Source organism: Thamnophis sirtalis, unplaced genomic scaffold (genome assembly GCF_051295495.1).
Source record: "Thamnophis sirtalis isolate CommonGarterSnake01/CBP01778 unplaced genomic scaffold, rThaSir2_p1.2 scaffold_9, whole genome shotgun sequence".
NCBI classification, from domain to species: domain Eukaryota; kingdom Metazoa; phylum Chordata; class Lepidosauria; order Squamata; family Natricidae; genus Thamnophis; species Thamnophis sirtalis.
This window is the reverse complement of record NW_028261389.1, coordinates 79,525,523-79,553,339: the sequence shown is the minus strand read 5'-3', so window position 1 is coordinate 79,553,339 and position 27,817 is coordinate 79,525,523. Positions and strand designations below refer to the sequence as shown.

The 27,817-nt window shown below is 44.7% G+C and overlaps 2 protein-coding genes across 5 annotated transcripts in view; one reads left to right on the top strand and one right to left on the bottom strand.

The window, feature by feature from the left end:
* PPFIBP1 (PPFIB scaffold protein 1) overlaps positions 1–8,207 on the top strand; it is a 55,552-nt gene extending 47,345 nt beyond the window's left edge. The window contains exons 28-30 of the mRNA XM_087722364.1: positions 1,523–1,705; positions 3,526–3,591; positions 5,151–8,207. Coding sequence (XP_087578490.1) covers positions 1,523–1,705; positions 3,526–3,591; positions 5,151–5,237 — 336 coding nt within the window. The 3' untranslated portion in view covers positions 5,238–8,207. The remainder of the gene's footprint in view (positions 1–1,522; positions 1,706–3,525; positions 3,592–5,150) is intronic.
* A 4,272-nt stretch (positions 8,208–12,479) lies between these two features.
* Positions 12,480–27,817, bottom strand: part of LOC148044214 (NADH-cytochrome b5 reductase 3-like) — a 33,952-nt gene continuing 18,614 nt past the window's right edge. The window contains exons 3-11 of one of the 4 annotated variants that reach the window (XM_087722363.1): positions 26,650–26,722; positions 22,593–22,699; positions 21,347–21,476; positions 20,559–20,642; positions 19,571–19,656; positions 16,043–16,142; positions 13,415–14,860; positions 13,126–13,378; positions 12,480–12,735 (exon numbers count right to left, since the gene is read on the bottom strand). In XM_087722363.1, coding sequence (XP_087578489.1) covers positions 14,688–14,860; positions 16,043–16,142; positions 19,571–19,656; positions 20,559–20,642; positions 21,347–21,476; positions 22,593–22,699; positions 26,650–26,722 — 753 coding nt within the window. In that variant the 3' untranslated portion in view covers positions 12,480–12,735; positions 13,126–13,378; positions 13,415–14,687. Of the gene's footprint in view, positions 12,736–13,125; positions 14,861–16,042; positions 16,143–19,570; positions 19,657–20,558; positions 20,643–21,346; positions 21,477–22,592; positions 22,700–26,649; positions 26,723–27,817 lie in introns of all 4 variants that reach the window. The other 3 variants (XM_087722361.1, XM_087722360.1, XM_087722362.1) reach the window with 3 other exon arrangements.

The following is a 27,817-nucleotide window of genomic DNA, read 5'->3' as shown; positions in this document are numbered from 1 at the left end:
GCGTGGCAGTGGGAGATTGGACCATGGGATGGGCTTGTGGATGTGAGGGGGGGCAAGATCTTGAACTTTCAACTGGGTGGGGAAAACCGGGAAGCTTTCAGATTCGGGTTTCCCCAGATGTGCCAACGTGGCTCTCTTCATAAATTGGGACTTTGAGGAATCCTTTGCCTCGGACTCTGATTTAATTTTGGATGCTATTTGGAACCCTGACATCTACCTTATTTCAGTTTGGGGAATCGATGTAGGAGGGGACCAGGCTGAGACTGAAGGTGGGGTCTAACATGTCATCAGTTTGGGATCGCTGCACTCCAAAAGAGTCCCTGTGAATTCTGTTGATTCTTATTGAACGCCAATTGGCCTTGACAGTTAGTCGATCAGATTCTTGTCGGTAGGTAGCATGGAGTAAATTTGTGGTAGCTTTTAACTCTACCCTGCCCCCTGGTTTCTTGTGGCTGACAATGAGCCTTGGTGGCGCAGTGGTTAGAATGTAGTATTGCAGGCCAACTCACCGCTCACTGCTAGCAGTTCGATTCCCGACTGGCTCAATGTTGACTCAGCCTTCCATCCTTCTGAGGTGGGTAAAATGAGGACCCAGATTGTTGGGGGCAAGAGGCTGACTCTGTAAACCACTTAGAGAGGGCAGTAAAGCACTTCGAAGTGGTATGTAAGTCTATTACTATCCCTTCCTCCGTCTCCATTTTCTTCCTCCCTTCCTCTCCTTCCTTCCTTCCTTCCTTCCTCCCTCCCTCCCTCCCTTTCTCCCTCCCTCCCTCCCTCTGTTACTACCTTTCTCCCTTTCTCATTCTCCTTCCTGGTGGTGCAGTGGTTAGAATGCAGTATTTCAGGATGATAGCAATAGCAATAGCAGTTAGACATATATACCGCTTCATAGGGCTTTCAGCCCTCTCTAAGCGGTTTACAGAGTCAGCATATTGCCCCCAACAACAATCCGGGTCCTCATTTTACCCACCTCGGAAGGATGGAAGGCTGAGTCAACCTTGAGCCGGTGAGATTTGAACAGCCGAACTGCAGAACTGCAGTCAGCTGAAGTAGCCTGCAGTGCTGCATTTAACTACTGCGCCACCTCGGAGTCAGAATGACTCTGCCCATTGCCAGGAGTTCGATCCTAACCAGCTCAAGGTTGACTCAGCCTTCTGTCCTTCCATGGTCAGTAAAATGAGGACCCAAATTCTTGGGGGGCTGATTCTATAAACCACTTAGAGTGGGCTGTAAAAGGACGATGAAAGGATACATGTCTATGCTCTTTTGCTGTTGCTAGTCAGGGCTAAACAGTGAATGGATAAGGTTTTCCAAAGAGTGCAGGAGTGCTATGTGGGATTTTTTTTAAAAATACTGTTGGGGTGGTCCCACCCCCTGGGATCATATGCTCGCCCTCAAAATTGGCTGCATGATCTGAGAACAAAAACCTGCTATTCCTATACATCTCTCATTCTGGGCTCAATTGCGGTCGTAACCCGAGGACTTCCTGCCCTGAAGGCTTCGCTGGGCTTTTCTCTTTCAGCCAAAGAAACTCACCTTCAGTAACTTCGGAAATTTGAGGAAGAAGAAGCAGGACGATGGAGGGGAAGAGTACGTGTGTCCCATGGATTTGGGTCAGGTGGCAGGAAGTGGATCCAAGAAGGGCTTTAAGCCGGGTTTAGATAACAGAGTCTACGATGATGATGATCTGGACAGATTGGAAGAGGTACTTCGGGTTAAAACAGAACGATTTGTGTTCTGTCCCTCACTCTCTCTGTTTGCCTTGCCTCTTTCTCATCTTGTCTTGTTCAATTTCTGTTTACTGACCATCTCTCAGTCCTATCAAGTCTGACCCACTTCTATAGCTAAATTTCCAGCGTTCCCAACAGCCACAGTTGCTGATTGAACAAAGAAATACCGATAGTCCTTGATTTACAACCACAATCGTTCCCGAAATTTGTTGAGTTTTGCCCTGTTTTATCCCCTTTCTGGACACTTATCGTTAAGTGAATCACTTCAGTTGTTAAATTAGTCGCACGGTCATTAAGTGAATCCGGCTTCCCCATGGACTTTGCTTGCTGGAAGGTCGCCAAAGGGGATCTTTGCAAGTGGCCTTGGGACAGTGCAACCATCATAAATGTGAGTCAGTGGTCAACTGTCTGAATTTTGATCACGTGATCCTGGCCCACAGCGACTGTCGTAAGTACGAACCGGTTGCTAAGCATCTGAATTCAGATCGCGTGATCCTGGAGATGCTACAAAGTTTGTAAGTGTGAAAAACAGTCATAAGTCCTGTTTTTCAGCACCGTTGCAATTTTGAATGGTCACTAAATGGACTGTTGTAAATCGAGGACTACCTGCGTTGTTATAGCACATATACCGTCCGCATTTTCTCTCCGGATGATCAAAATGCCGAGGGTGGTGTTTCTGAAGGGGTCCCATTGTAATCCCGCCAACAATCTTTTGCAAGACGAATGTCAACTTGTAAAGCATTCATGGCCTGCTCTCGAGTTGCCATGGGCAGCCGGAGGGTGGGGGGAGAACTGATGGAACAGCTCAGCAGAAACACATTCCACGCATACCTTCCTCACCGTTGGATCTCAGAGGCAATGTGGTTTATGACATATCCTGTGAGGAGTGGGGAAACAGGGTCATAGTTGGGCCGTAAATTACGTAGGGGCAAGAGCTGGCTTCACTTATAGTTTATAGTTTATAGTAGTTTATTTATATGCCGTCCTTTTCCCTGGGGGACTCAGGGCGGCTTACAATTCGAAAGGAGGGGAAAACAAACAAATTAACACCTAAGACAGTACATCATTAAAAGCACAACATTCATACAATTCGGGTGGGTTACGGTCTTTAACCCCAGGCCTGACGGGATAGCCAGATTCTGAGGGCTGTGCGGAAGGTCTGGAGGGTGGTGAGGGTACGAATCTCCACGGGGAGATCGTTCCATAGGGTCGGAGCTGCCACCGAGAAGGCTCTCCTCCGCGTGGTTGCCAGTCGGCATTGACCGGCAGATGGAACTCGGGGAAGGCCTAATCTATGGGATCTAATTGAGTAAGTGCCAACATGTTGCTCCTAATAAGTAACTGGATTTCTTTTGAAACTTGGCTCGAGGCTCATGAGTTAATTAGGGCATCCGTTGGAATCCTGACAAATTGGTTTGGCTCAACACTTGTGTGAAGTTAGTACATTTAAAAAAAACAAAACTTTTTTCATGTTGGACAATCTTCTCCGTGTCTACAGAGATTCTCAATTATCCAGTTTCTGGTGGTCCCAAAGGTGCTTTTCCAAAAGGCAACTGGACTTTCTCGGTGGTTGTTCCTTCGAAACATTTAGCTTCTCGTGCAAGAAACTTCCATGCATTTATGGATGCGCGAAAAGCTCCTTCAACCCAAGGTTTCAGGTTTCTCTCCTGTCTTATCCAAGCACGGCCTAAAGCTTCAGGAATATGTGTCCGGTTTAGCATTTACGTTAGCGAACACGGTTATGTAATATAGGATTTATATAAACATCACTCTATTGTTTTTCCTTCCTTGTAAGATGGAAGATTCCGAAGGGACCGTGAGGCAGATTGGAGCGTTTTCGGAAGGCATCAATAACTTGACTGTAAGTCATTGTTTTTAATTGATTCATTCCACTAATCCTTCTATCTTAAGAACTATGCAGAACATGTTATTCACTCTTTCTTTCTTTCTTTCTCTCTCTCCCTCCCTCCTTTATTTTTATTTCTCTCTCTGTCTCTCTCTCTGTCTCCCTCTCCTTTCCTCAACCTCCCTCCATTTTCTTTCTTTCTTTCTTTCTCTCTTTTCTCTCTCTCTTTCTATCCTCCATTCCCTCCCTCCCTTCTCCCTTTTCTTTCTTTCTTTCTTTCTTTCTTTCTTTCTTCCTTTCTTTCTTTCCTTTCTGTCTGTCTATCCTTCCTTCCCTCTCACGCTTCCTCTCCCTCTCTCTCTGCCGCCTTTCTTTCTCTTTATTTCTTTCTTCATTCCCTCTCTCTCTCTCTGTCTTGTCTCTCCCTCCCTTCTTTTTCTTTCTCTCTGTCTCTGTCTCTGTCTCTCTGTCTCTCTTTCCCTCCCTCTTTCTCTTTCTTTCTTTTTCTTTCTTTCTTTCGTCTCTTTCCTTCCCCCTCCCTCTTTTCTTTTCTCTCTCTTCTTCTTTCCCTCCCTCCCTCCCTGCCTCCTTTCTCTTCCTTCCTTTCTTTCTTTCTTTCTGTGTCTCTCTTTCCTTCCCTCCCTCCCACCCTTCCTCTCCCTCTCTCTCTGCTGCTTTCTTTCTCTTTATTTCTTTCTTCATTCCCTCTCTGTCTCTGTCTGTCTCTCCCTCCCTTCTTTTTCTCTCTCTCTCTCTGTGTCTTTCCCTCCCTCCCTCCCGCTTTCTTTCTTTCTTTTCTTCCCCCTCCCTCTTTTCTTTTCTCTCTCTTCTTCTTTCCCTTCCTCTCTCCCTGCCTCCTTTCTCTTCCTTCCTTCCTTTCTTCCTTCCTTTATTTCTTTCTTTCTGTGTCTCTCTTTTCTTCCCTCCCTCCCTCTTTTCTTTCTTTTCTCTCTCTCTCTCTTGTTCTTTCCCTCCCTCCCTCCCTGCCTCCTTTCGCTCTCTCTTTCTTTTCTCTTTCCTTCCTTCCTTCCCTCCCTCCCTTCTCCCTTTTCTTTCTTTCTTTCTTTTCTCTTTCTGTCTCTCTCTATCCTTCCTTCCCTCCCACCCTTCCTCTCCCTCTCTCTCTCTGCCACCTTTCTCTTTGTTTCTTTCTTCATTCCCTCCTCTCTCTCTCTCTCTGTCTGTCTCTCCCTCCCTTCTTTTCCTTTCTCTCTGTGTCTCTCTCTGTGTATCTCTCTTTCCCTCCCCCACTTTCTCTCTCTCTCTCTCTCTCTTTCTTTCTTTCTTTCTCTCTTTCCTTCTCCCCTCCCTCTTTACTTTCTTTTCTCTTTTTCTTTCCCTCCCTCCCTGCCTCCTTTCTCTTTCTTTCTTTTCTTTCTTTCTTTCTTTTTTCTTTCTTTCTTTCTTTCTTTCTTTCTTTCTTTCTTTTTCTCTCTCTCTTCTTCTTCTTTCCCTCCCTGCCTCCTTTCTCTCTCTCTCTCTCTCTCTCTCTCTCTCTTTCTTTCTTTCCCTCTCTCTCTCTCTCTCATCTCTCCTCTCCCACTGATTAATTCTGCCCCGCCTTCTCTTTCCAGCACATGTTGAAGGAGGACGACATGTTCAAGGACTTGGCCACCCGTTCTCCGAGTGCCAGTATCACAGACGAGGACTCGAATGTGTGACAGGGGCAGCTGGGGACTTATCTGGAGCCCTGCTGCTGTGTGTGTGATGGACACCGCCCCTCACCCAAAGTCATCTTTTTTTGCTCCTGTCTGCAAGAACTGAAGGCAGAGAAGGGAGTGAACGTAAGACGTCTATCATCCAAGTTCTGGTAAACTGATGAGATGAGACGAAAGGACCTCCTGAGCCCTTTTCCCAACTCCGGCGTAGCAGCAATTTGTGCCATTCTTCTAAACAAGACTCTACAGCATAATGTTTTAGTGTGTACAACGTGCCATCATGTCATTTTCTTTTTACTCCAACGATGCAAGAAAAAAAACCAACTAACCCTCTGGAGATCTCTGACGTTAGCATCCATTGCCAAGAAAAAATAATGTTTCCCTCTTTGAATCAGCCCCGGGTTGAAAATCTTGTGTGATTTTTTTTTTAAATGCAGTTTTTTTATGAGGAAAAAAAATGTATTGAGTACATAACGGGCCAGATGTTTTTATACAGTGATGTGTTTTAAAGCCTTCAACCCAGCTGGGTCCTACGAGAAACCGATTCACCTTGCAAATTGCTTTCCAAGGAACTCCCAATCCTTCTCTTGCTGGAGGGATCAGCTCTCTTGACCATGAGAACGAAATCACTGAAATTTCTTCCTAACCTGCCGTGTGAAAATTGTCCCCCATCCCCTTTTATAAAATAAAGAGTTTTTATAACGTTTTAAAGTTTACCGGTTGCAGCCGAAAAATCTGGAGACCAAAACACACCAGACCTTTTTTTAAAAAAAATCCTCGGTTGCAAAAATGTTTTTAAAATCTTTTAATGGTGAGGAATTTTAGCCGATCCACGCTACTTTACAGTATTAAATTCAAATACGAAATCTTGCCTTTGAACGACCGTTTACGATAACCTATTGAATGTTTATACATGGTTTTTTTAATAGATAAAGCGTGTCTTTTTTTCAGGGACACGGTGGCTCAGGGGCTAAGACGCTGAGCTGGTTGATAAGAAAGGTCGGCAGTTCGAATCCCTACGCCATTTAACGGAGCGAGCTCCCGTGACTTGTCCCAGCTTCTGCCAACCTAGCAGTTCAAAAGCACGTCAAAAATACAAGTAGAAAAATAGGGACCACCTTTGGTGGGAAGGGAACAGCGTTCCGTGTATCTTTGGTGTTGAGTCATGCCGGCCACATGACCACGGAGACGTCTTCGGACAGCGCTGGCTCTCCGGCTTTGAAACGATGAGCACCGCCCCCTAGAGTCAGGAACGACTAGCACGTATGTGCAAAGGGAACCTTTACCTTATGTCTTTTTTACTCTGTTTTTTTTAAATGACCAGACTTGTCAAATTTGGATTGAAAATCTTGACCATCCTTCCTTGTCTCCCTTTATTTTCCTTGTTCCAATATCAAATGTTTTAATTTTAATTTCCTTCTTTCCCTGCCTGAAGTCGGGGAGGGGGGATGCAAAGATTTGGAATCTAGTGTCTGAATTATCATCTGGTGCTGTAGAAATAGTGTGGACCTCAAAATTGGAATTGCTGATCCAAAGATATATATGTTTTTTTTTGCAAGAATAGCTAGTTAGGTTTTTGGCATGCGGTCAAAAATATAGCACCGACGTTAGTGGTTATTGGTGCATCTGTTCAGCTGAATCTCATCCATTCATTTCTTGGGAACGTAGCATTTTCAATTGGATAAAGACTTTCAATGTTTCTTCTCATCGAATCTTTTGTTCCTTGAAAGGTTAAATTTCTTTTTTGACAGTGGTTGACTTTTCTGCTTTGGTTTCATTTTGAGAGATGTCACATTGGGTTGAAATCGAATTCTTTGCCAATTTGGTGCTAATCTAAGAATTCCTGCTACATGGACATTTCTTTCGTGTTGGAACCATGATTAAAAATTCATGGTACTGTTGCGACAAAAAAGTAATCATATTTTTTTGCCTTTTTTTAAAGTCTCGGAAAGCTTCCTCAATCTGCAACAAGGACTCACTTAATAATTTTTCTAAATTGATTCACAACCCTTGTGTTTCACTGGGTTCCTGAGCTTGTTTGAATGACAGTCAGACAACATTTGTAAATAAAGGTAATTTATGAATTGAGGAATATCACTTCTTTAGTTAAAAGCGAAACACTTCCCCTATCAGCAGCCCATTTCTGGTTATTTGGTAAAATACAAAATTGTATCTTCTGTTCTCTTAAAAAAAACAGATTTTGCACTATTTGGATAAAACATACCCAGAAACGTGGCGACTCAGTGGCTAAGACGCTGAGCTGGTTGATCAGAAAGGTTGGCAGTTTGGCGGTTCGAATCCCTAGCGCTGTGTAATGGAGGGAGCTCCCGTTACTTGTCCCAGCTTCTGCCAACGTAGCAGTTCGAAAGCATGTAAAAAATGCAAGTAGAAAAATAGGAACCACCTTTGGTGGGAAGGGAACAGCGTTCCGTGCGCCTTCGGCATTGAGTCATGCCAGCCACATGACCACGGAGACGTCTTCAGACAGCGCTGGCTCTTCGGCTTTGAAACGGAGATGAGCACCGCCCCCTAGAGTCGGGAACGACTAGCACATATGTGCAAGGGGAACCTTTACCTTTACCTATACCCAGAAAATCAATCTCAGATGCAAAAATTGCGTCTATCCAAAGATTCAAATCACAATTGTAACCATTAAAAAAAAAAACTGTTGTTCATTATGAAAAGAATCAGATATATTAATTTTTGCTTATGATGAATATGGCTGTCTTTTTTTTTCTGGTTAGGAAATAGTTATTATTATTATTATTATTACTACGGGTCTGGGGAGAGTAATATAAGGCTCTTAATTAAGCCAAGGGGTTTATATAAATGCACACAAAATGAAATATCGTTATGGTATTTTGTTGGGATGTTTCGTGTACAACGAGGTCAGTGGAAATATATGTCTTGCTGTGTTAAGGAAATAAAAACCTACTGAGAAATAAAGCGAATCATGTTGATTGAGATTACTAACGATAACTCAATGTATGCCTAATTTTCCTTCCTCCTCCTATTTTTTGCACAACAACCCTGGGAGGTGGCTTGGGCTCAAAGTCACCCAGCCGGCTTTGACGCCTAAGGCGGGACTAGAATTCATGGTCTCCTGGTGATTGACCCAAAGTCACCCAGCCGGCTTTGATGCCTAAGGCAGAACTAGAACTCACCATCTCCTGGTGATTGACCCAAAGTCACCCGATTCGCTTTTATGCCTAAGGTTGGACTAGAACTCACTGTCTCCTAGTGATTGACCCAAAGTTACCCAGCCGGCATTGATGCCTAAGGCAGAACTAGAACTCACAGTCTCCTGGTGATTGGCCCAAAGTCACCCAATTGGCTTTGATGCCTAAGGTGGGGCTAGAACTCTAATTCGTTGGTCAGGAAACATGACTTTATATTTTCCTTTGATGTGTACGGAGATGTTGTGGCCTGCCAGTCATTGGCCCCTCCAGCAGCTGAATCAGATGAGGTGGTGTGGGAATCAGGGTCAGCATCCAGGCAACCTGGGAGCTCGAGGGGGAGGGAGACAAGGGGCAGAGCCTGGGCCATCCATCAGCCCTCAAATGGAGGGTCAACAGCCCCCAGGTCTGGAGGTGGCTGATGAGGAAGAGGAGGAACAGCTGGGCCCCGTGCCTGATGCACAGACGCACAGAGGAGAGGAGAGCAGTGGAAATCTATGGGCCGGTCCTTGGGAAGGAAGAGCCACCGCTGCTAGTGAAGCCCCACTCTAGCTCTCGGGATAAAAGGCAGAGGGCGGAGATAAATAGATGTGGTAGACAACTATTCATCTTCCGGACGGACAGACTTGTTAGCCTGAGAGAGAAAGGTTTTGTTGGGGCTGATGGAACTCCGAATAAAGGAATCTTCGAGTTCACTTCAGAGGATTTGCCATGTTTGGGGAGGTGGGTGAGAACAGGAGCTTGGCAATGCTGCTTTGTCATGGGGAAATAATGCACGTGACTTTTTACAAACATAAATACGGAACTTAACTCTGGAAGGATGAATCACAGGCCGGAAGGCTGTGCAGTCTTTGATAAACTTCCCGTAACAGGCAGCAGGCTGTGCAACATGATCGCTCACACTTGCTAAGATGTGCTTAGTAACAAGATTCCCCCCCCCGCACAGCTGTAGTTATTCCTCAACTTAAAACAGTTCACTCAGTGACAGTTCAGTTACAATGCGTGTCAATAGTTCCCCATCGCGGCTCTTATTCTATTCTATTCTATTCTATTCTATTCTATATTCATTCCATTTTCTATTCTATTCTGTTCTATTCTATATTCATTCCATTCTCTATTCTATATTCATTCCATTTTCTATTCTATATTCATTCCATTCTCTATTCTATTCTACTCTATTCTATTCATTCCATTCTCTATTCTATTCTATATTCATTCCATTCTCTATTCTATATTCATTCCATTTTCTATTCTATTCTGTTCTATTCTATATTCATTCCATTCTCTATTCTATATTCATTCCATTTTCTATTCTATATTCATTCCATTCTCTATTCTATTCTACTCTATTCTATTCATTCCATTCTCTATTCTATTCTATATTCATTCCATTCTCTATTCTATATTCATTCCATTTTCTATTCTATTCTGTTCTATTCTATATTCATTCCATTCTCTATTCTATATTCATTCCATTTTCTATTCTATATTCATTCCATTCTCTATTCTATTCTACTCTATTCTATTCATTCCATTCTCTATTCTATTCTATATTCATTCCATTCTCTATTCTATATTCATTCCATTTTCTATTCTATTCTATTCTATTCTATTCTATATTCATTCCATTCTCTATTCTATTCTATACTTCTAATTCTGTTCTATTCTATTCTATATTCATTCCATTTTCTATTCTATTCTATTCTATTCCATCTATGGCTCTATGACTTGGGAAGGTACCCATTTTATTCTGAGATGCAGATAGGGAGAGAGCGAGAGAGAGAGAGCGAGAGCGAGAGAGAGAGAGAGAGAGAGAGAGAGAGAGAGAAAGTGCTTTGGAGGTGTCCCCTCTTCTTCATTTAATAAGTTGAGGACATGTGAATAAATAATTGAGACACCCTTGGCAACGCCACTTTTGTGAGAAAGCAAGAAAAGGAAAACTCTTTATGTCAGGCCCGCAGCCATCTTTTCTTTTGGGTCTTTCGCCTGCCACACTTTCTATTATTCTACTATGCATTTTCTATGGTGGGGAAATGGGACTGTATGGAGTTAGATGCTATGTAGCCATAACAACATTCTTTCTAGAAAGCCAAGGTCATCCTTTGTCTCTGCACCTCTGCACCTGACCGGAACTGGATGGGTGGAAGATGCCAGCATGGCAGTGGGAGATTGGACCATGGGATGGACTTCTGGGTGTGGGGGCAAGATCTTGAACTTTCAACTGGTGGAGAAAACCGGGAAGCTTTCAGATTCGGGTTTCCCCAGATGTGCCAACGTGGCTCTCTTAATAAATTAGAACTTTGACCAATACTTTGCTTTGGATTCTGATTTACTTTTGGATGCTATTTTGAACCCCTGACATTAACCCAAATCTCCATTAAAATACTTCACCAGCGTCCGTGAATTAAACGTCCATAGAATTTATTTATTTTTGCCAATAGTTCTTTGCATTAAGACCCATCAAATCTATACGGAGAATGTCAGCCTACGATCGGCTCTCTTTTCTATCAACTGGTTTCAGAACAAAACGTATTAATTGTAGAGACCCTGATCCAGATTCTTTAGGTGTGTGTTGTCCGTGCTACTCTGGCTACCAAAATAACCGCACCGTAGCTGTGATTCATACATCCCGTAGGAATGTTATGAGTAAGAGCCGAGTTGCTCTTTCCAAACAACTCATCGGATTGAAATGGGGAGCAAAGGGATCTGGTTTTGGATTAGATTAGCTGGAATATTGGAGTCATTTTTCTCCCTCGGTTGGAAAATGTGATTGCAGGAAAAAAGGGACGGCAAAAGGAATATTCCAAAGCAATATGCCAGAATTGTAATAAGCAAATCCTTATTTGTGTGTGGGATATAATTTTTCATCAAGAGCCTTAAGAACCCAAGTACCAACAGGACACACTTTTTAAGAAAAAAAATAAAATAAAAACAAAGCTTGCCTTGAAGCAGTTTAATTGCAAAGAAAAGACTCGCATTTTTTTTCCGGCCACTCTACTTCTCTTTCTTTTCTTAGCACATAGGCCCGTGATGGCAAACCTATGGCATGCATGCCAGAGGTGGCACGCAAAGCCCTCTCTGCTGGCACATGCGCCGTTACCCCGGATCTTTGTGGCACTTCTTTGTGATTTTCTGTTTCCTTGCAAACTGCGAAACAGAAGCTCACAAAAGAAGAAAATCTTACCTCTTGCCATGCTGACGGTGTTGGAATGCCTGGCCACCCGCCAGCCAGCTGGTGGTTCGGATCTCTGCTGCGCATGCACACCAATTAAGCGAACTGCTTCCTGCAAACTCCACTCCCCTTTTATTTCCTCTGGGAGGGGCCATTCACCGTCCACCTGTGGCCTTACTCCCAAGTTGACCCCTGTTCTTTAGCGGCTCCCTTCGTCTGGCAACTCTGCGCATGCGCACACTGGGAACAGGCTCCAGCTGTTCCTCTGCCCCACTGATGTCTGACTCTGAAGGCAGCTGATAACTGTCAGATGGCCCTGTCCCCCTCTCTGCCTCCAACGCAGAGCCCTCATCCGAGCCTTCTCCAGACTCCAGATTCCTCCCCAATCTCCTTACTGTCCGAATCTGCTCCCAGCTCGGCAGGCCACACTTCCTTTATTCTTATTCCTTCTTCCTTCCTATTCCCTTCTGTCTTCCCTTTTTGCCTTCCTTCCTCTTCTGCCTTCTTCCTCCCCCTTTCTTTCTCCTTCTACTCCCTTCTTCCTCTCGTCCTTTTCCATTTTCCTCCCTTCCTCTCCCTCCCTCCCCTCCCGGTGTGGTTATTCTACCTCTCTTCTTTCACTCCCATTTGAAGCAACCAAGAATGTCAATTTCTGAAGATGCCTGAGCCCAATTCTTATTACTGGATTATCCATCTTGTTGAAAAAGGAGGGGCACGGAGGAGAAGACAAACCTGCCAAGCTGCTCACTGATGATCTGAATGACTCCCCTCAAACATTCTGTGTTTTCTCTTTGTACGTGATCTTGAACACCAAAATAGGAGAGCAAAAACAGCCAGAGTGCCTTCCAACTTGATTTTAACCCAACGTTAATCAATCAAAAGAACGTGCAAGACATATTAAAGGGGTGGGGGAAAAGTTTTATTTCTACCACAAAGAGTTGAAAAAAACGCCAAAAGAGCTGAATAGGCGGGTAAAGTAATACAAACAGTTTGTTATGAACAGATCCGGTGTGTTCTTCGGCTTCGGAACGGTTAGTAAAAGGTAAAAAGGCAATTTTATTCGCATTAAGCAAAAAGGAGCACGATATAAACTTTTTATTTTCTGCGGCAGGACGACAGTCGAGCAAAGAATTTAGTGCAGTGTTTTCTCAACCTTGGCCTGCTTAAGCTAAGTGGACGTCAACTCAACCTTGGCCTGCTTAAGTTAGATAGACTTCAACACCCAAAATTGGCCTGTTTAAGCTAGTCGGACTTCAACTCAACCTTGGCCTGTTTAAGCTAGGTGGATGTCAACTCAACCTTGTCCTGTTAGATAGACTTCAACACCCAAATTTGGCCCGTTTAAGCTAGGTGGAATTCAACTCAATCTTGGCCTGTTTAAGTTAGGTGGACGTCAACTCAACCTTGGCCTGTTAGATAGACTTCAACACCCAAAATTGGCCTGTTTAAGCTAGGTGGACGTCAACTCAACCTTGGCCTGTTTAAGCTAGGTGGATGTCAACTCAACCTTGTCCTGTTTAAGTTAGGTGGTCTTCAACTCAACCTTGGCCTGTTTAAGTTAGATGGATGTCAACTCAACCTTGGCCTGCTAAGTTTGGTGGACTTCAACCCAACCTTGTCCTGTTTAAGTTAGGTGGTCTTCAACCCAACCTTGGCCTGTTTAAGTTAGATGGATGTCAACTCAATCTTGGCCTGTTTAAGTTAGATAAACTTCAACACCCAAAATTGGCCTGTTTAAGCTAGGCAGACTTCAACTCAACCTTGGCCTGTTTAAGTTAGGTGGTCTTCAACTCAACCTTGACCTGTTTAAGTTAGGTGGCCTTCAACTCAACCTTGGCCTGCTTAAGTTAGATAGACTTCAACACCCAAAATTGGCCTGTTTAAGCTAGGCAGACTTCAACTCAACCTTGGCCTGTTTAAGCTAAGTGGACTCAATCTTGGCCTGTTAGATAGACTTCAACACCCAAAATTAGCCTGTTTAAGCTAGGCGGAATTCAACTCAACCTTGGCCTGTTTAAGTTAGGCAGACTTCAAACTCCTGGAATTCCCCAGCATGCGTGGCTACTGAAACAGTACCTGATATATTTTGTAACTGAGCTACCTCTACATATATGTATCTAAACATGGATATGTGCTTAGCTAATTAAAGGACCATTGATGGCTAATGCGGTAGAATAATAGAATAGAATAGCGCAACAGAGAGTTGGGAAAACACTCAAAGAAGTTCCTTTAGATTGATGCTCCATTTTCTGTACTTAAAATATAAGGAGGCCTGTAGACTCTTCTCATTCCACTAGCGGGCTGTCCCAATGTCCACCTTTCAACCAAACCCCTCCAAACCAAATTGACATTCCTTTTTTTATTATTCTAGATTTCTGGGAGATGTTTCTGTGCTTAGGGTCACCCTTTGGACAATGGTATTTAGGGAGTCTCCCTATACCCACCCTTATTCCACCTCTCGCAAATCCCAGCTTCAAATTCCGTCCCCAGACAGATGCCCGAAGGAAGAGTAGAGGCCAACTCCTCGTTTCTGTCCTATGGGTTTAAGAATTCCAAGATTGGACTTCTCTCTGTCCATAATTTGGGAAGGAGAGAAACCAATCAGTTCGCTGCTTTCTAGATGAGTATGTAGGCTGGCCTGTCAAGCAATTTCTCTCCCCCCCCTCCCCCACGCAAATGAAGGACACAAACACACATGTTGGTGCAAGGCAGGTGTGCATTTAAAGCTTTGGTGCAGAAAAAGCAGGGAGAATGAAGTGGCCTCCTCCACTTTTTCCCTGGATCTCACAAACAAACTCTTTGGCGGTACAATTTGCCCATCCGGGGTGAAAATCCCCAAACTTCCTTCAATTGCCTTAGGACAGATTTGATACACAGAGCAAAGCAAAGAGTAGGATCTACAACACGGTTAATCGGTCTAGTTGAGGCTTCCGCTTGCCCGGATTAGAAAGACACAAGAGGGTGCAAGTTGGGATTCCTTCGAACGTCAGTTCCACCTCTCTTTTACTGAAAGTAGTTTCCGTTACCTGTTTTATTCCCAAGAGTTCTGCTCCTTCTTTCCCCTCCTCCTTCCCCCCACCTTCTACTTCAGCCCAGCTCCCAACTCTAGTAAATAAACCACATCTCCTTGGTGTAACCCAATTTCTCCAGGTTGGGAATACAGGCGTACTGGATCATGGGTGGTGGGCCGCACATGAGGATGAGGACGTCATCTTCGGGTGGAGGCATGTGCTCACTCAACATGTCTTCGTTCACGAAGCCTTGGCTGTAATCCCACTCTGTGTTGGGAAAAAAAAACATGTTTCTCTTATAAGTGATGGTCCCCGTCACTTATAAAGCCCTTCATGGTATTGGACCTGGGTACTTGAGAGACCGCCTGCTGCCAATTACCTCCAATAGACCGATTAGATCCCACAGATTGGGCCTCCTCCGAATTCCATCCGCCGGCCAATGCTGACTGGCGACTACCCGGAGGAGAGCCTTCTCTGTGGCTGCTCCGACCCTCTGGAACGATCTCCCCGTGGAGATTCGAACCCTCACCACCCTCCAGGCCTTCTGCATAGCCCTTAAAACCTGGCTGTTCCGACAGGCCTGGGTCTAAAGAGTTTTTGCCTCCCTTCTCAAATGGTATGGTTGTTGTGTGTTTTTAAATTTTGTATTGTTATGTCTTGTCTTTTTTATCCCCGTCTGTACCCCCTTCCCTGATTGAATTGTGAGCCGCCCTGAGTCCCCTTCGGGGAAAAGGGCGGCATATAAATGTAATCAATCAATCAATCAATCAATCAATCAATCAATCAATTATCTCTCTCCCCCCCCCCAAAAAAAGCAACCAGATTCCTACCCAGGATTTTCAAAGGGGGCTTTGAAATCGATGGGAGCTGGTGGTATTCAGCTGGTTTGGATTGGTTCGGGCGAACCGGTTCGCTCCAATGATCAGCTGACCCGGCCCACCCTGTTCCTTTATTTCCTGCTTTCTAACTCATCTCAATCGCACGGCGTATCCGAAACAGACCAGAGTTTGATTTTAAAAGTTAACCGAGGTCAACCATGGGTTAACAAGTGGATGGGAAAAATCCAAGAATTGCAAACTAGAGTAGTGGGCTGGAAAAAACATTGGTAGACAACAGGAAACCACATGGTATAACTCCAAGAACATTTTACAAGGCTCTGTTAATATTCAGCCACTTGAAAATAAGCCCTCCCTGGATAATAAACCCAATCGGGCTTTTGAGCGCATGCGCTAAAATAAGCCCCCCCCCCAAATAAGCCCTCCCCCAAAATATTGCAATTCGCCCTTTGCCTCCTGCACCTCAAAAATAATAAGACCTCCCTGAAAATAAGGCCAAGCGCTTATTTCGAGGGGTCAAAAGAAAATAGGAACCTGTCTTATTTTCGGGGAAACACGGTTAAGTAGAATATTTTAGAATCCTCTAATTTTAACTGCGTCCTGGATTACTTACTCTCAGGAGCTCGGTCCAGTGTGTACCACAGCTTAAACTGGGCTGAATGTTGAGCTCGTACTTCCTCAAGCTCTGAGCGCAGCAAAATGTCGCTTTCAGTCTGTCCCGGAAACACAATATTGTTGTTTTATCTCACGCATTCATTACTGAACAACCTAGAGTATCAATCAACCTAGAGCCAAGGTGGCGCAGTGGTTAAATGCAGCACTGCAGGCTACTGCTAGATCAGCAGTTCAGCGGTTCAAATCCCACCGGCTCAGGGTTGACTCAGCCTTCCATCCTTCCGAGGTGGGTAAAATGAGGACCCAGATTGTTGGGGGCAATATGCTGACTCTCTGTAAACCGCTTAGAGAGGGCTGAAAGCCCTATGAAGCGGTATATAAGTCTTAACTGCTATTGCTATTGCTCTTAAAAATCCCACGAAAAGGAAGAGACTAGGGAAAAAAAACCTGGGGAAAGTCACTAGAACAATAAAATTAAAAGTGAGAAAAAGGAGTCTGAAGAAAAGATACAATAATTATAAAAATAAGAAAAAAGAAGCAGCTAGGAGAATGGGAGAAAAGGAGAAAATTAATAAGAAGTGGAATCTTTGAGAGACCAACAGAATATGGTTAGAGGAGGAAGAAGGGAAAGAAGGAACGTATTAGTAGATGAAAGGGAATTGTATTAATGTTGTTAATGGTATGTAGTCAAGTAAGATATAAGGGAATTATAGTAACATTGTTAATGTAAAAAAGTACAAGGGACTTATTATCACAGATGGTGGACCTGCCCGGAAACACAAAAATATTGGACAAAAATTTGGAAATGGGTGCAAGAAATTACAGGAGAGCAGATAAAATACAAACCCGAAATCTTTCTACTGGGAATAATCAAAGGGAAATATACAAAAAAAAAAAATAAGTACATATTAACACATCTGCTAACTACAGCTAGAATAGCATTTGCCCAATGCTGGAAAGAAAATAATACCCCCCTCGGACGAATTAGTGATAAAAAAAACTTTGGATTGTGCAGAGATGGACAAATTAACACTGAAATTAAAAGATAAAGAAGAGTCGGAATATTATGAAATTTGGAACAATTGGTACAAATTGCTGCAAAACAGGAATAAAATTAATTAAGCCAAAAAAACAATATATAGAAATATATATATAGAACTGTGTACAAAGGTGTGTAAATATAGAAGCGAAATATTATATACATGTACAGGTATGATGACACAACAATGTTGATGTAATGAGTGTAAGGTGTTGTAGAAGGGAAAAAAATAATAAAAAAGTCTGCTACATAAGGGAATTATAGTAACACTGTTAATTGCGGATAATTAATTAAGTTAAATGTTCTCTATGTTAAAACTGAACTTGAGGATGTAGGTTGCTTATAGTAAAATAGACCAACAGGATGAAATACGAAATGATAATTTGGTTTAACCTTGAAGGAGCAATTAGTGATAATGTGTATGTGCTAAGTAAGCTTAAGATAAAAAAAAATATGGGAAGAGAATAATATGGATGAAATTTGGAAACAGAACGATGATGTAAAATGGATTACGTAAATGACAGGATGTAAAAGAAAAGATCACTTTGTTTATAAAACATGTCGAAATTTGCAATAAAAAAATAAAAACCTCGAATTAAAAAATAGCAATAGCAATAGCAGTTCGATTTATATACCGCTTCATAGGGCTTTCAGCCCTCTCTAAGCGGTTTACAGAGTCAGCATATCGCCCCCAACAACAATCCGGGTCCTCATTTTACCCACCTCGGGAGGATGGAAGGCTGAGTCAACCCTGAGCCGGTGAGATTTGAACAGCCGAACTGCAGAACTGCAGTCAGCTGAAGTAGCCTGCAGTGTTGCATTTAACCACTGCGCCACCTCGGCCCTTCCCGAGAAAAAATCCCACGAAAAGAAATTGTGAAACCAAACCTTAACGGGAAGCACCCTGGAAGCAAAAATTTAAACCATCAAAACGGCTTCTCAAAAAAGGTTAACTATTATGGGAACGAACGGTTAGATGTGATGCGGCACTATAAAGCAAAGTTCAGAGTAATTACATTTAATTTGAAAAGCATTTGTTCTGAGCTGTTAATCAACACGGCAAAGTGTTTCGACTCAGTTCTAAAAGGATTTTATTTCATTCGGGCAGTTCTGTCTTGAACACTTTAAAGCCATTTCTGGTCGGGAGGATTTACAACTATCAAACCACTCTGGTGCCAAACGAACTTAATTGGAGAAGATTTATAGTTTGGTGTAGGAGGAAACGGATTTGCTCTGTTCTCGCGTTGGCAAATTTTCCACTAGTAGCAGCTAACTTAAGTATCTGTGTGGAGATTCTCAGTCATCCAGGACACAGCTGTCCCAACGGTGCTTTTTTCAAGAGGCCACTGGAGTTTCTTTTTCTGTGGAGATGTTTTCGCTTCTCATCCAAGAAGCTTCCTTACTTCTAACTGGATAGAGGGGAATGGAAGGATTGATACTCCTTGCAGACAGCTGGTCATTTGCATCCTTTTTAGAGAGTCATTGAGGCCACTTGGAGGTTTCTTTCTTTCTCTTTGAAGGCATTTCACTTCTCATCCAAGAAGCTTCTTCAGCTCTGGCTGGATGGTGGGAGAACGGAAGGATTTATACTCCTTGGAGATAGCTAGTCATTTGCATCCTTTTAGAGAGTCCTTGAGGCCACTTGGAGGTTTCTTTCTTTCTCTTTGAAGACATTTCGCTTCTCATCCAAGAAGCTTCTTCAGCTCTGACTGGATGGTGGGAGAATGGAAGGATTGATACTCCTTGCAGACAGCTGGTCATTTGCATCCTTTTAGAGGGTCGTTGAGGCCACTTGGAGGTTTTATCTGTGTCCTTGGGATCACCTGAGTGGTGCAAATGAGTATGGACTGAGGACACAGACAGGCTTACAAGCGGTCTCAATGACTCTCTAAAAGGATGCAAATGACCAGCTATCTCCAAGGAGTATAAATCCTTCTATTCTCCCACCATCCAGCCAGAGCTGAAGAAGCTTCTTGGATGACAAGCAAAATGTCTTCAAAGAGAAAGAAATAAACCTCCAAGTGGCCTCAATGACTCCCTAAAAGGATGCAAATGACCAGCTGTCTGCAAGGAGTATCAATCCTTCCCTTCTCTCACCATCCAGGCAGAGCTGAAGAAGCTTCTGGGATGAGAAGCGAAACACCTTCAAAGAAAAACAACAACAAAGTCCAGTGGCATCTTTAAAAAAAACACCTTTGGGACAGTTAACTTAAGGATCCAGAGTAAAGCTGGAATATTCTCTAGAGCAGGGGTGTCCAAACTTGGGAACTTTAAGACTTGCGGACTTCAAATTCCAGAATTCCCCAGCCAGCTGGAAATAGGGCTCAATGAGAAGAGTGGAATCAATATCTACAGTAAATCTGCATACGGGTTGAATATTGCTAGCATGAAATATCAGCACCTATTTTATTTATTCTCCACAACATCCTGCTGTTGGTTGCACATGCTCTCTGCTCCTGAGTAAGGGAGCAAATGAAATCATCCTACCTGGTTAGCAAAGAGTAAGTGGCAAACGGTGGGATCTTCCTTGTCCTTTACAATCGCTCGAATGAGTTGCAACATGGGAGTAATTCCTTCAGGGGGAAAAAGAGAGAAAGAAACAAAGAGAGAGAGAGAAAGGGTGGGAAGGAAGGAGGGAGAGAAAGAGGAGAGAAAGAGAGAGGGAAGGAAGGAGGGAGAGAGATAAAGGAGGGAGGGAGAGAAAGAGGAGAGAAAGAGGAGAGAAATAGGAGAGAAAGTGAGAGAGGGGGAAGGAGAGATAGAGACAAAGGGAGGGAGAGATAGATAAAGGGAGGAAGGGAAGGAGGGAGAGAAAGAGAGAGAGGAAAGGATAGAGACAGATAAAGGGAGGGAGAGAGAGAAAAAGGGAGGAAGGGAAGGAGGGGGAGAAAGGAGAGAAAGAAGGAGGGAAGGAGAGAGACAGATAAAGGGAGGGAGAGAGAGATAAAGGGAGGGAAGAAGGGCAAGAAAGAGGAGAGAGAGAGAGCGAGGGAGACAGACAAAGGGAGAGAGATGGAGGGAGGGAGGAAAGGAGGGAGGGAGACAAAAAGGAGAGAAAGAGAGCGAGATAAAGGGAGGGAGGGAGGGAAAGTGGGAGGGAAAGAAAGAGAGAAAAAGAGAGGGAGAGGGAGGGAGGGAGGAAGAGAGAGAGAGAGAGAGAAAGAAAGAAAGAGAGAAATGGTTAAATGAATCTTGTCCAGATCTGCTGGAGAAGAGCAGTCAGAATTGGAGGTGGAGTCAAGTGAGCCATCAGCCTGGAATCCTTATGCTGCCGCAAATGTTCTAACTCCAACCCCTCTTGAATTCCATCGACTCTTCATCTAGTGCCAATTTAATGTTGAGTATTAAATTGACCACATCCTTGTGAGCAGGCATGGTCAATAAATCATCTTAACTAGACGTTAACGGGTAATTCTTTGCACTTGACACATCCCACTGAAGAACCCAAGGTAGGGAAAACACCGTTTTGGAGTACCTGTTCCACCTGCAATCAGCCCGACGGATTTCACCTGCTTAAGAACGGGCAGGGATTTCTTGTCTGAACGAATCGCAAACACGCCTGGAGAAGGGGGGAAAAAAAACACCCATCTCAAACCCAAGACATGTGCTTGGAATGCCCAAATATGACACCTTCTGCCCACTCCTAATCCCAATGATGAAAACTTGCCAAATAACTATATATATATATATAATATATATATATATATTTTAAAACCACCAAGGGGGAAAATTGTCCAAATGTAACTTGTATTCCAGTGATGGCTAACATTTTCTGGCTCGGGTGCTGAAAGCCATAATTCAACACACAAACACCCCATGCACCCTCAGTGCATGTGCGCACAACCCCCCCTGCTGCCCCCCCCACGCATACACAACCCCCCTCCTGAGGCCTGGGGATGGCGAAAATGGCGTCCCCTGGAAGCCCCTCCGGAAGCCGGAAATGGCCCGTTTCTGAACTTCCGGTAGGCCTAGTAGGCCCGTTTTCCGCCCTCCCCAGGCTTTGGAGGCTTTCATGAGCGACTTCCAGACCTGGGGGCTGTTGACTCTCCAACTGAGGGCTGAGGGATGGCCCAGATTCCTCCTCTGTCTCCCTCTCTCTAACAGCTCCTTTCCCTCTTTCCCCTCGGAGCTCTCAGGTTGCCGTGATGTTCACCCTGACTCCCACTCCTCCTACTTCTCTCATTCGGCTGCTGGAGGGGCCCGCGGGCGATAGGCCACAACAGCAACCGTCTCCAATTTGACATCCAGCTTCTAGAGCCTCACCTTTTCCCTCGTAAACGAGCAATCCACTGGGTCCCCGAAAATCAATGGTGTCCCCCATCTTTAGATTCTCCAGATACTGGGACATTTTCCCTCCTTCGGGAAATTTGGGGTGAACCCCTTTGAAATAGATCTATAGGGGAGAAAATACCTTTAAAACTGAACGTGCAGATGAGAAAGACACAATTTTTTTAGATGCCTGTAAGTCCATGCTGCTCAAGACAGATAGACCACACCCCATATATATTTGTCCGTAAGCTAGTAGAGGTGATTCTCGACTTACAACAGGTTCATTTAGTGACTGTTGGAAGTTACGTCACTGAAAAAAAGGGACTTATGACCGTTTTCCACACTTGCGATGGGCGTAACCTCCCTATGGCCTTGTCATTTACATCCGGATCCTTGGCAACCGACTCACGTTTATGACGGTTTGATTCCCTCAATGGAGGAGTGGCTGGAAAAATTGATGGAATTAGCAGAGATGGCTAAATTAACTACTTTAATCTAAGAAAAGCATGTTTCTACCCGTACTTGGGAAACACTTCTGGATTTTGTGCTTGAGATGGAAAAAAACAACGAAACCTTGAGTTTGGTTTTTGCTAATTAGACAAGTTCGTTATAGAACTGGCTAGCATATATTAAGTATGTAAAATTAAAAATTTGGGACTGTAACGTTTCCTATCTTATTCTACTTCGCTAAGAAGAGTCAGAGGTCAATGCTTTTCTTTTCATTTTCCGTGTTCCCCTCCATTTCTTTTCTTTTCCTCCTCCCCCCTCCCCCCCACTATTTTTCTTTTCCTTTGTGTTTTATATTTTGACTAGCTTCTAACCCAGCGTTGTCTGGGGTATTTATTTATAGGGGGGGGAAATGCCCGGACCAAATGTAATTTCTAATGTTGGATTTTCACGCTTACCAGAGGGAGCCCCCTTGGGGAATACTGTGAAGCTGTCACATGGCAACTCCACTGTGCTGTAAAGTAGAAGCCATTCTACAGCAGTACAGCAGAAGCCATTTGAAGGCACAACAGGCTGTATCGTAACAGAAAACACACCCCCCCAAGGGGTTTTAGGAGTGTCTAAACCGCAACAGTATTTGTTTCCAGAGAGTAAGTCATCTGTGTAACAAGTTTGGTTGAAATTACTCGAGGCGTTCCAGAGTTATGCTGGAACACACACACACACACACAGACAGAGCCATGTATATATAGTTAGATGAGCTTAATGAAATGATTAATCGCAAAGCTTTTACCTTCACAACCAGGTCCACATATCCTTTGTCATCGTCACTTGTGACAGGTGTGTAAGGTCTGATCACCAAATTCCCGTCAATCCTGGCCGAGAGGTAAATATGCTGCCCTGAAGATCAAACAAAACATTTAAAAGATGGAACAAGATAGATCATAGCAATAGCAGTTAGACTTATATACCGCTTCATAGGGCTTTCAGCCCTCTCTAAGCGGTTTACAGAGTCAGCATATCGCCCCCACAGTCTGGGTCCTCATTTCACCCACCTCGGAAGGATGGAAGGCTGAGTCAACCCTGAGCCGGTGAGATTAGAACCGCTGAACTGCAGATAACAGTCAGCTGAAGTGGCCTGCAGTACTGCACCCTAACCACTGCGCCACCTCGGCTCATCTGTCAGGCCTGCAGCCATTTTTTTCTTTTTGGATCTTTGGGCCTGACGCACTTTCTATTATTCTACTCTGCGTACTCTATGGTGGGAAAATGGAAGGGGGGGATGGTACAGAGTTGGATGATATGTAGCCATAACAACATTCTTCTTAGAAAGCAAAGGTCATCCTTTATCTCTGCACCTGGCCGGAACTGGATGGATGGAACTGCATGCATGGCAGTGGGAAATTGGACAATGGGATGGACTTGTGAGTGTGGGGGCAAGATCTTGGACTTTCAACTGGGTGGGGGAAACCGGGAAGCTTCGTTGCTCTTCTCTGCACTCTTTCTAGAGTCTCCGCATCTTTTCTACATCATTGCGACCAAAACTGAATGCAGTATTTCAAGTGTGGCCTTACCAAGGCCTTATAAAGTGGTATTAACCCTTCACGTGATCTTGATTCTCTCCCTCCGTTGATGCAGCCTAGAACTGTCTTGGCATTTTTGGCTGCTTCTGAACACGGCTGGCTCCTATTTAAATGGCTGTCCACTCGGACTCCAAGATCCCTCTCCCAGTTACTACTGTTGAGCAAGGTACCACCTATACTGTACCTGTGCATTTCGTTTTTCTTGCCTAAATGTAGAACCTGACTCTTTTCACCATTGCATTTCATCTGATTAATCTTCCAATTAATCTTCCAGTTTAATTCGGGAGGCAAAAAGTGCTTTATTCAGTGTATAAGACGCAGCCAGATTTTCATCCTCTTTTTCGAGGGAAAAAGGTGTGTCTTATACTTCGAAAAATACAGTAATTACACCCTAAACCAGGGGCGTCAAACTGAAGACCCGGGGGACCGGATCCGGCCCATGTGGAGTTTAAATCTTGGCCACGGGGCCCTCCTGGAAACAGCGAAGGACCAGCCCGCAGTGCCTCTGCCAGGGAAAAACAGGGCTCACGAGGGCTGCGTGCCTCCCAAGCTCCGTTTTCACTGGCAGAGAGCTGCAGGAGGCCGTTGTAGCCGGAAACGGAGCTCGGGCTGCTACCGACGCCGACATGAGTGACGTTGAGCTGGCCACACCCACCCTGGCCACGCCCAGCCCCCAGAGGTCAAACAGAACCCTGGTGCGGCCCTCATGTGACCGTGAAGGGGAGGGGAGGAGAAATGCTGTGACGGTCGTAAGTGTGAAACATGGTCCTAAGTCGCTTTTTTCAGTGCTGTTGTAAACTTTGTTAAGAGCAGCCTGTACTGAAAGAAAAACAATAATTGGCCTGATTGTATGTGTGTGTGTGTGTGTGTGTGTGTGTGTGTGTGAGAGAGAGAGAGAGAGAGAGAGAGATGGGGAAGAAAGGAAGAAAGCCAAAAATATTGTTGAATAAAAAAAAACCAATCAAAGTTTGAGGGTGCAGCCTCAAGAAACGATAGAAGGGTGGAAGGGAGAGAAAGAGAAGGAGAGAGGGTAGGGAGGGGAAGAGGAAGAGTAGGATTAGGGAAGAGGTAAGGGAAGAAGGAAGGGGTAAGGAGAGGAGCATGGAAGGGAGAGAGAGAAGGAGAGTGGGTAGGAAGTGGAAGAGTAGGAGAAAGGGAAGAATGAAGGGGAAGGAGAGGAGGATGGAAGGAAGAAAAAGAGAAGGAGAGAGGGTATGAAGGGGAAGAGTAGGAGAAAGGGAAGGGAAGAAGTAAGGGGAAGGAGAGGAGGATGGAAGGAAGAGAAAGAGGAGAGAGTGTAGGCAGGGGAAGAGTAGGAGAAAGGGAAGGGAAGAAGGAAGGGGAAGGAGAGGAGGATGGAAGGAAGAGGAAGAGAAGGAGAGAGGATAGGAAGAGGAAGGGGAAGAGTAGGAGAAAGGGAAGGGAAGAAAGAAGGGGAAGGAGAGGATGATGGAAGGAAGAGGAAGAGAAGGAGAGAGGGTAGGAAGAGGAAGAGTAGGAGTAGGAGAAAGGGAAGGGAAGAAGGAAGGGGAAGGAGAGGAGGATGGAAGGGAGAGAAAGAGAAGGAGAAAGGGTAGAAAGAGGAAGAGTAGGAGTAGGAGAAAGGGAAGGGAAGAAGGAAGGGAAAGAGAGGGGGATGGAAGGAAGAGAAAGAGAAAGAGAGGAGGATGGAAGGAAGAGAAAGAGAAAGAGAAAGGGTAGGGAGGGGAAGAGAGGAGTAGGAGAGAGGGAAGGGAAGAAAGAAGGGGAAGGAGAGGAGAAAGCAAGGAAGTAGAGAAGGGAGGGAGGGAGAAAAGAAAGGGAAAATAAGGTGTTGTTGCAATAGGGATGGTAAATAAAGCATTATAAAGTATTATAACCTATTAAATGAAATAACAAATGTATAAGAATGACAAGTGTAAAGAAGAAGAACAATTATGGGAATGCATACTTACAATGGTACGTAAGAGAATAAAAAAACAAAAAAACCCCTTTTATTTAAAACTCCCCGATAATTGATTGTCGTTTGCACCGTTATTCTTCTGGATAAATGCCTAGCAAAACGTTACTCGTAACGCTACGGGTCTTTTGGAGAGAGAGAGAGAGAGAGAGAGGGAGAGGCAGCGCAATACGCCTCTCCCCCCCACCCCGTATCCTTGTACTTCACACTCCCCCCGTGGTTGCAAGGCACAAACACCAGGCCCCACACCTGCTTCCCTGCGCAAAACGCCTCTGGCAGAGGAGAGGAGCAGCTGGCTCCCAATTACGGATTCCACCCGGCAACTCAGGGAAGGAAGGAAAGGCAAAACAAAAACACCATGGTTGCAAATTCGCTCTGGTACCCATCCAGGTCTTTCTCCCGGCCACACATCGTAAACAATCACAATCATGTTGTGGGTTGTTGCTGTTGTTTTTTTTGTTTGCCCAGGTTGGCACAGTGGGAGTTGAGTGGCACCAGGAGAAATAAACAAAGCAAATATTCTTTGTCCGAAAAAAATATCGAGGGGGGGGAATGGGCCACGGAAATTCACGGCTCAGGATTAGGTTAGCGGGTGGGGCCTCCGACTTAGCAAAACCGTTCTTGTTTCCTTTTGGTTCTGGGTTGGGGGGCTTCAGTCCCCGTGGATGAATTCTCCTACTTATTTAGAGAGCGGGTCCAGAGGAAGGAAAGAAGGAAGGAAGGAAGGAGGGAAGGAAGGAAGGAAGGAAGGAAGGAAGGGAAAAGAAGAGGGAGGAGGAGAAAGAAGCAGAAGAAAGGAAAAAGAAGAGAGGAAGAAGGACAGAGGAAAGAGAAGGAGGGGAGAAGAAGAGGGGGAGGAGGAGGAAGAACAGAAGAAGAATTAGAAGAAGAAACGGAAGAAGAATAAGAAGAGGAGAAGGAAGAGGAGGAGGAGGAGGAAGAGGAAGACGAGGAAGTAGAATTAGAAGAAGAAGAAACGAAGGAAGAATAAGAAGAGAAGGAAGAGGAGGAAGAGGAGGAGGAGGAGGAGAAGAATCAGAAGAAGAAGAATTAGAAGAAGAAGAAGAAATAGAGGAAGAATAAGAAGAGGAGGAGGAAGAGGAGAAAGAAGAAAAAGAAGAAGAAAAGAAAGAACTTTCTTCTCAAATCCACAATTCCATTTGTTGGTGTCAACTTTTTCCCTTATTCCCCCTACAAAGTACCTATATACATATACATCATATACATCATATACATATACATATACATGTACATGTACATGTACATGTACATGTACATGTACATGTATATGTATGTATATATAATTTATTTTAACATAAACAGCTTACCCACAGGAAGTCCCAAAACATGCCTTGGGCTTGGCAGGGCAAATCGAAACTTTCTGGTGTCATGACTGATTTGCTGAAAAGAGAGAAATACAACTTCATAAAATCAGGGCAGAGTTAGACTTGCTCCATCCAAGCCCAAATGTTTATAATCAAGGTACATCATCTGTACTTCAGAATGGTGTGGACTGAAGAAATAAATAACGTTTCTGCTGGCATGAGATGGGAGCAAGAGAGAGAGAGGGAGAGAAGCAAAGCAGGGAGAGACGAGAGAGAGAGAGGGAGAAGAAAGGGAGAGAGGGGGGAGGAAAGGGAGGGAGAGAGAGGAGAGGGAAAGAGAGAGGAGAGGCAAGATAGGGTAAGAGAGAGGGGAGCGTGAGAGAGAGAGAGAGGTGAAACAGGGAGAGAGAGAGGAGGGAAAGGGAGAGAGGAGAGAGGGGGAAGAGGAAAGGGAGAGGGGGGAAAAGGGAGGGAGAGAGAGGGGAGAGAAAGAGAGAGGAGAGGCAAGATGGGGTGAGAGAGAGGCGGGAGAGGGCGAGAAACATGGGAGCATGAGAGAGAGAGGGAGAGAAGCGAAGCAGGGAGAGACGAGTGAGAGAGAGAGGGAGAAGAAAGGGAGAGAGGGGGGAGGAAAGGGAGGGAGAGAGAGGGAAAGAGAGAGGAGAGGGAAGATAGGGTAAGAGAGAGGGGAGCGTGAGAGAGAGAGAGGTGAAACAGGGAGAGAGAGAGGAGGGAGAGGGAGAGAGAGAGAGAGGGAGAAGAAAGGGAGAGAGGGGGAGGAAAGGGAGAGAGGGGGGAGGAAAGGGAGGGAGAGAGAGGGAAAGAGAGAGGAGAGGGAAGATAGGGTAAGAGAGAGGGGAGCGTGAGAGAGAGAGAGGTGAAACAGGGAGAGAGAGAGGAGGGAGAGGGAGAGAGAGAGAGGGAGAAGAAAGGGAGAGAGGGGGAGGAAAGGGAGAGAGGGGGGAGGAAAGGGAGGGAGAGAGAGGAGAGGGAAAGGTAGAGGAGAGGCAAGATAGGGTAAGAGAGAGGGGAGCGTGAGAGAGAGGCGGTAGAGGGAGGGGGCGAGAGAGATGGGAGCATGAGAGAGAGAGGGAGAGAAGTGAAGCAGGGAGAGAGAGGAGTGAGAGAAGAAGAAAGGGGGGAGGAGAGGGAGAGAGGAGTCAGAAAGAGA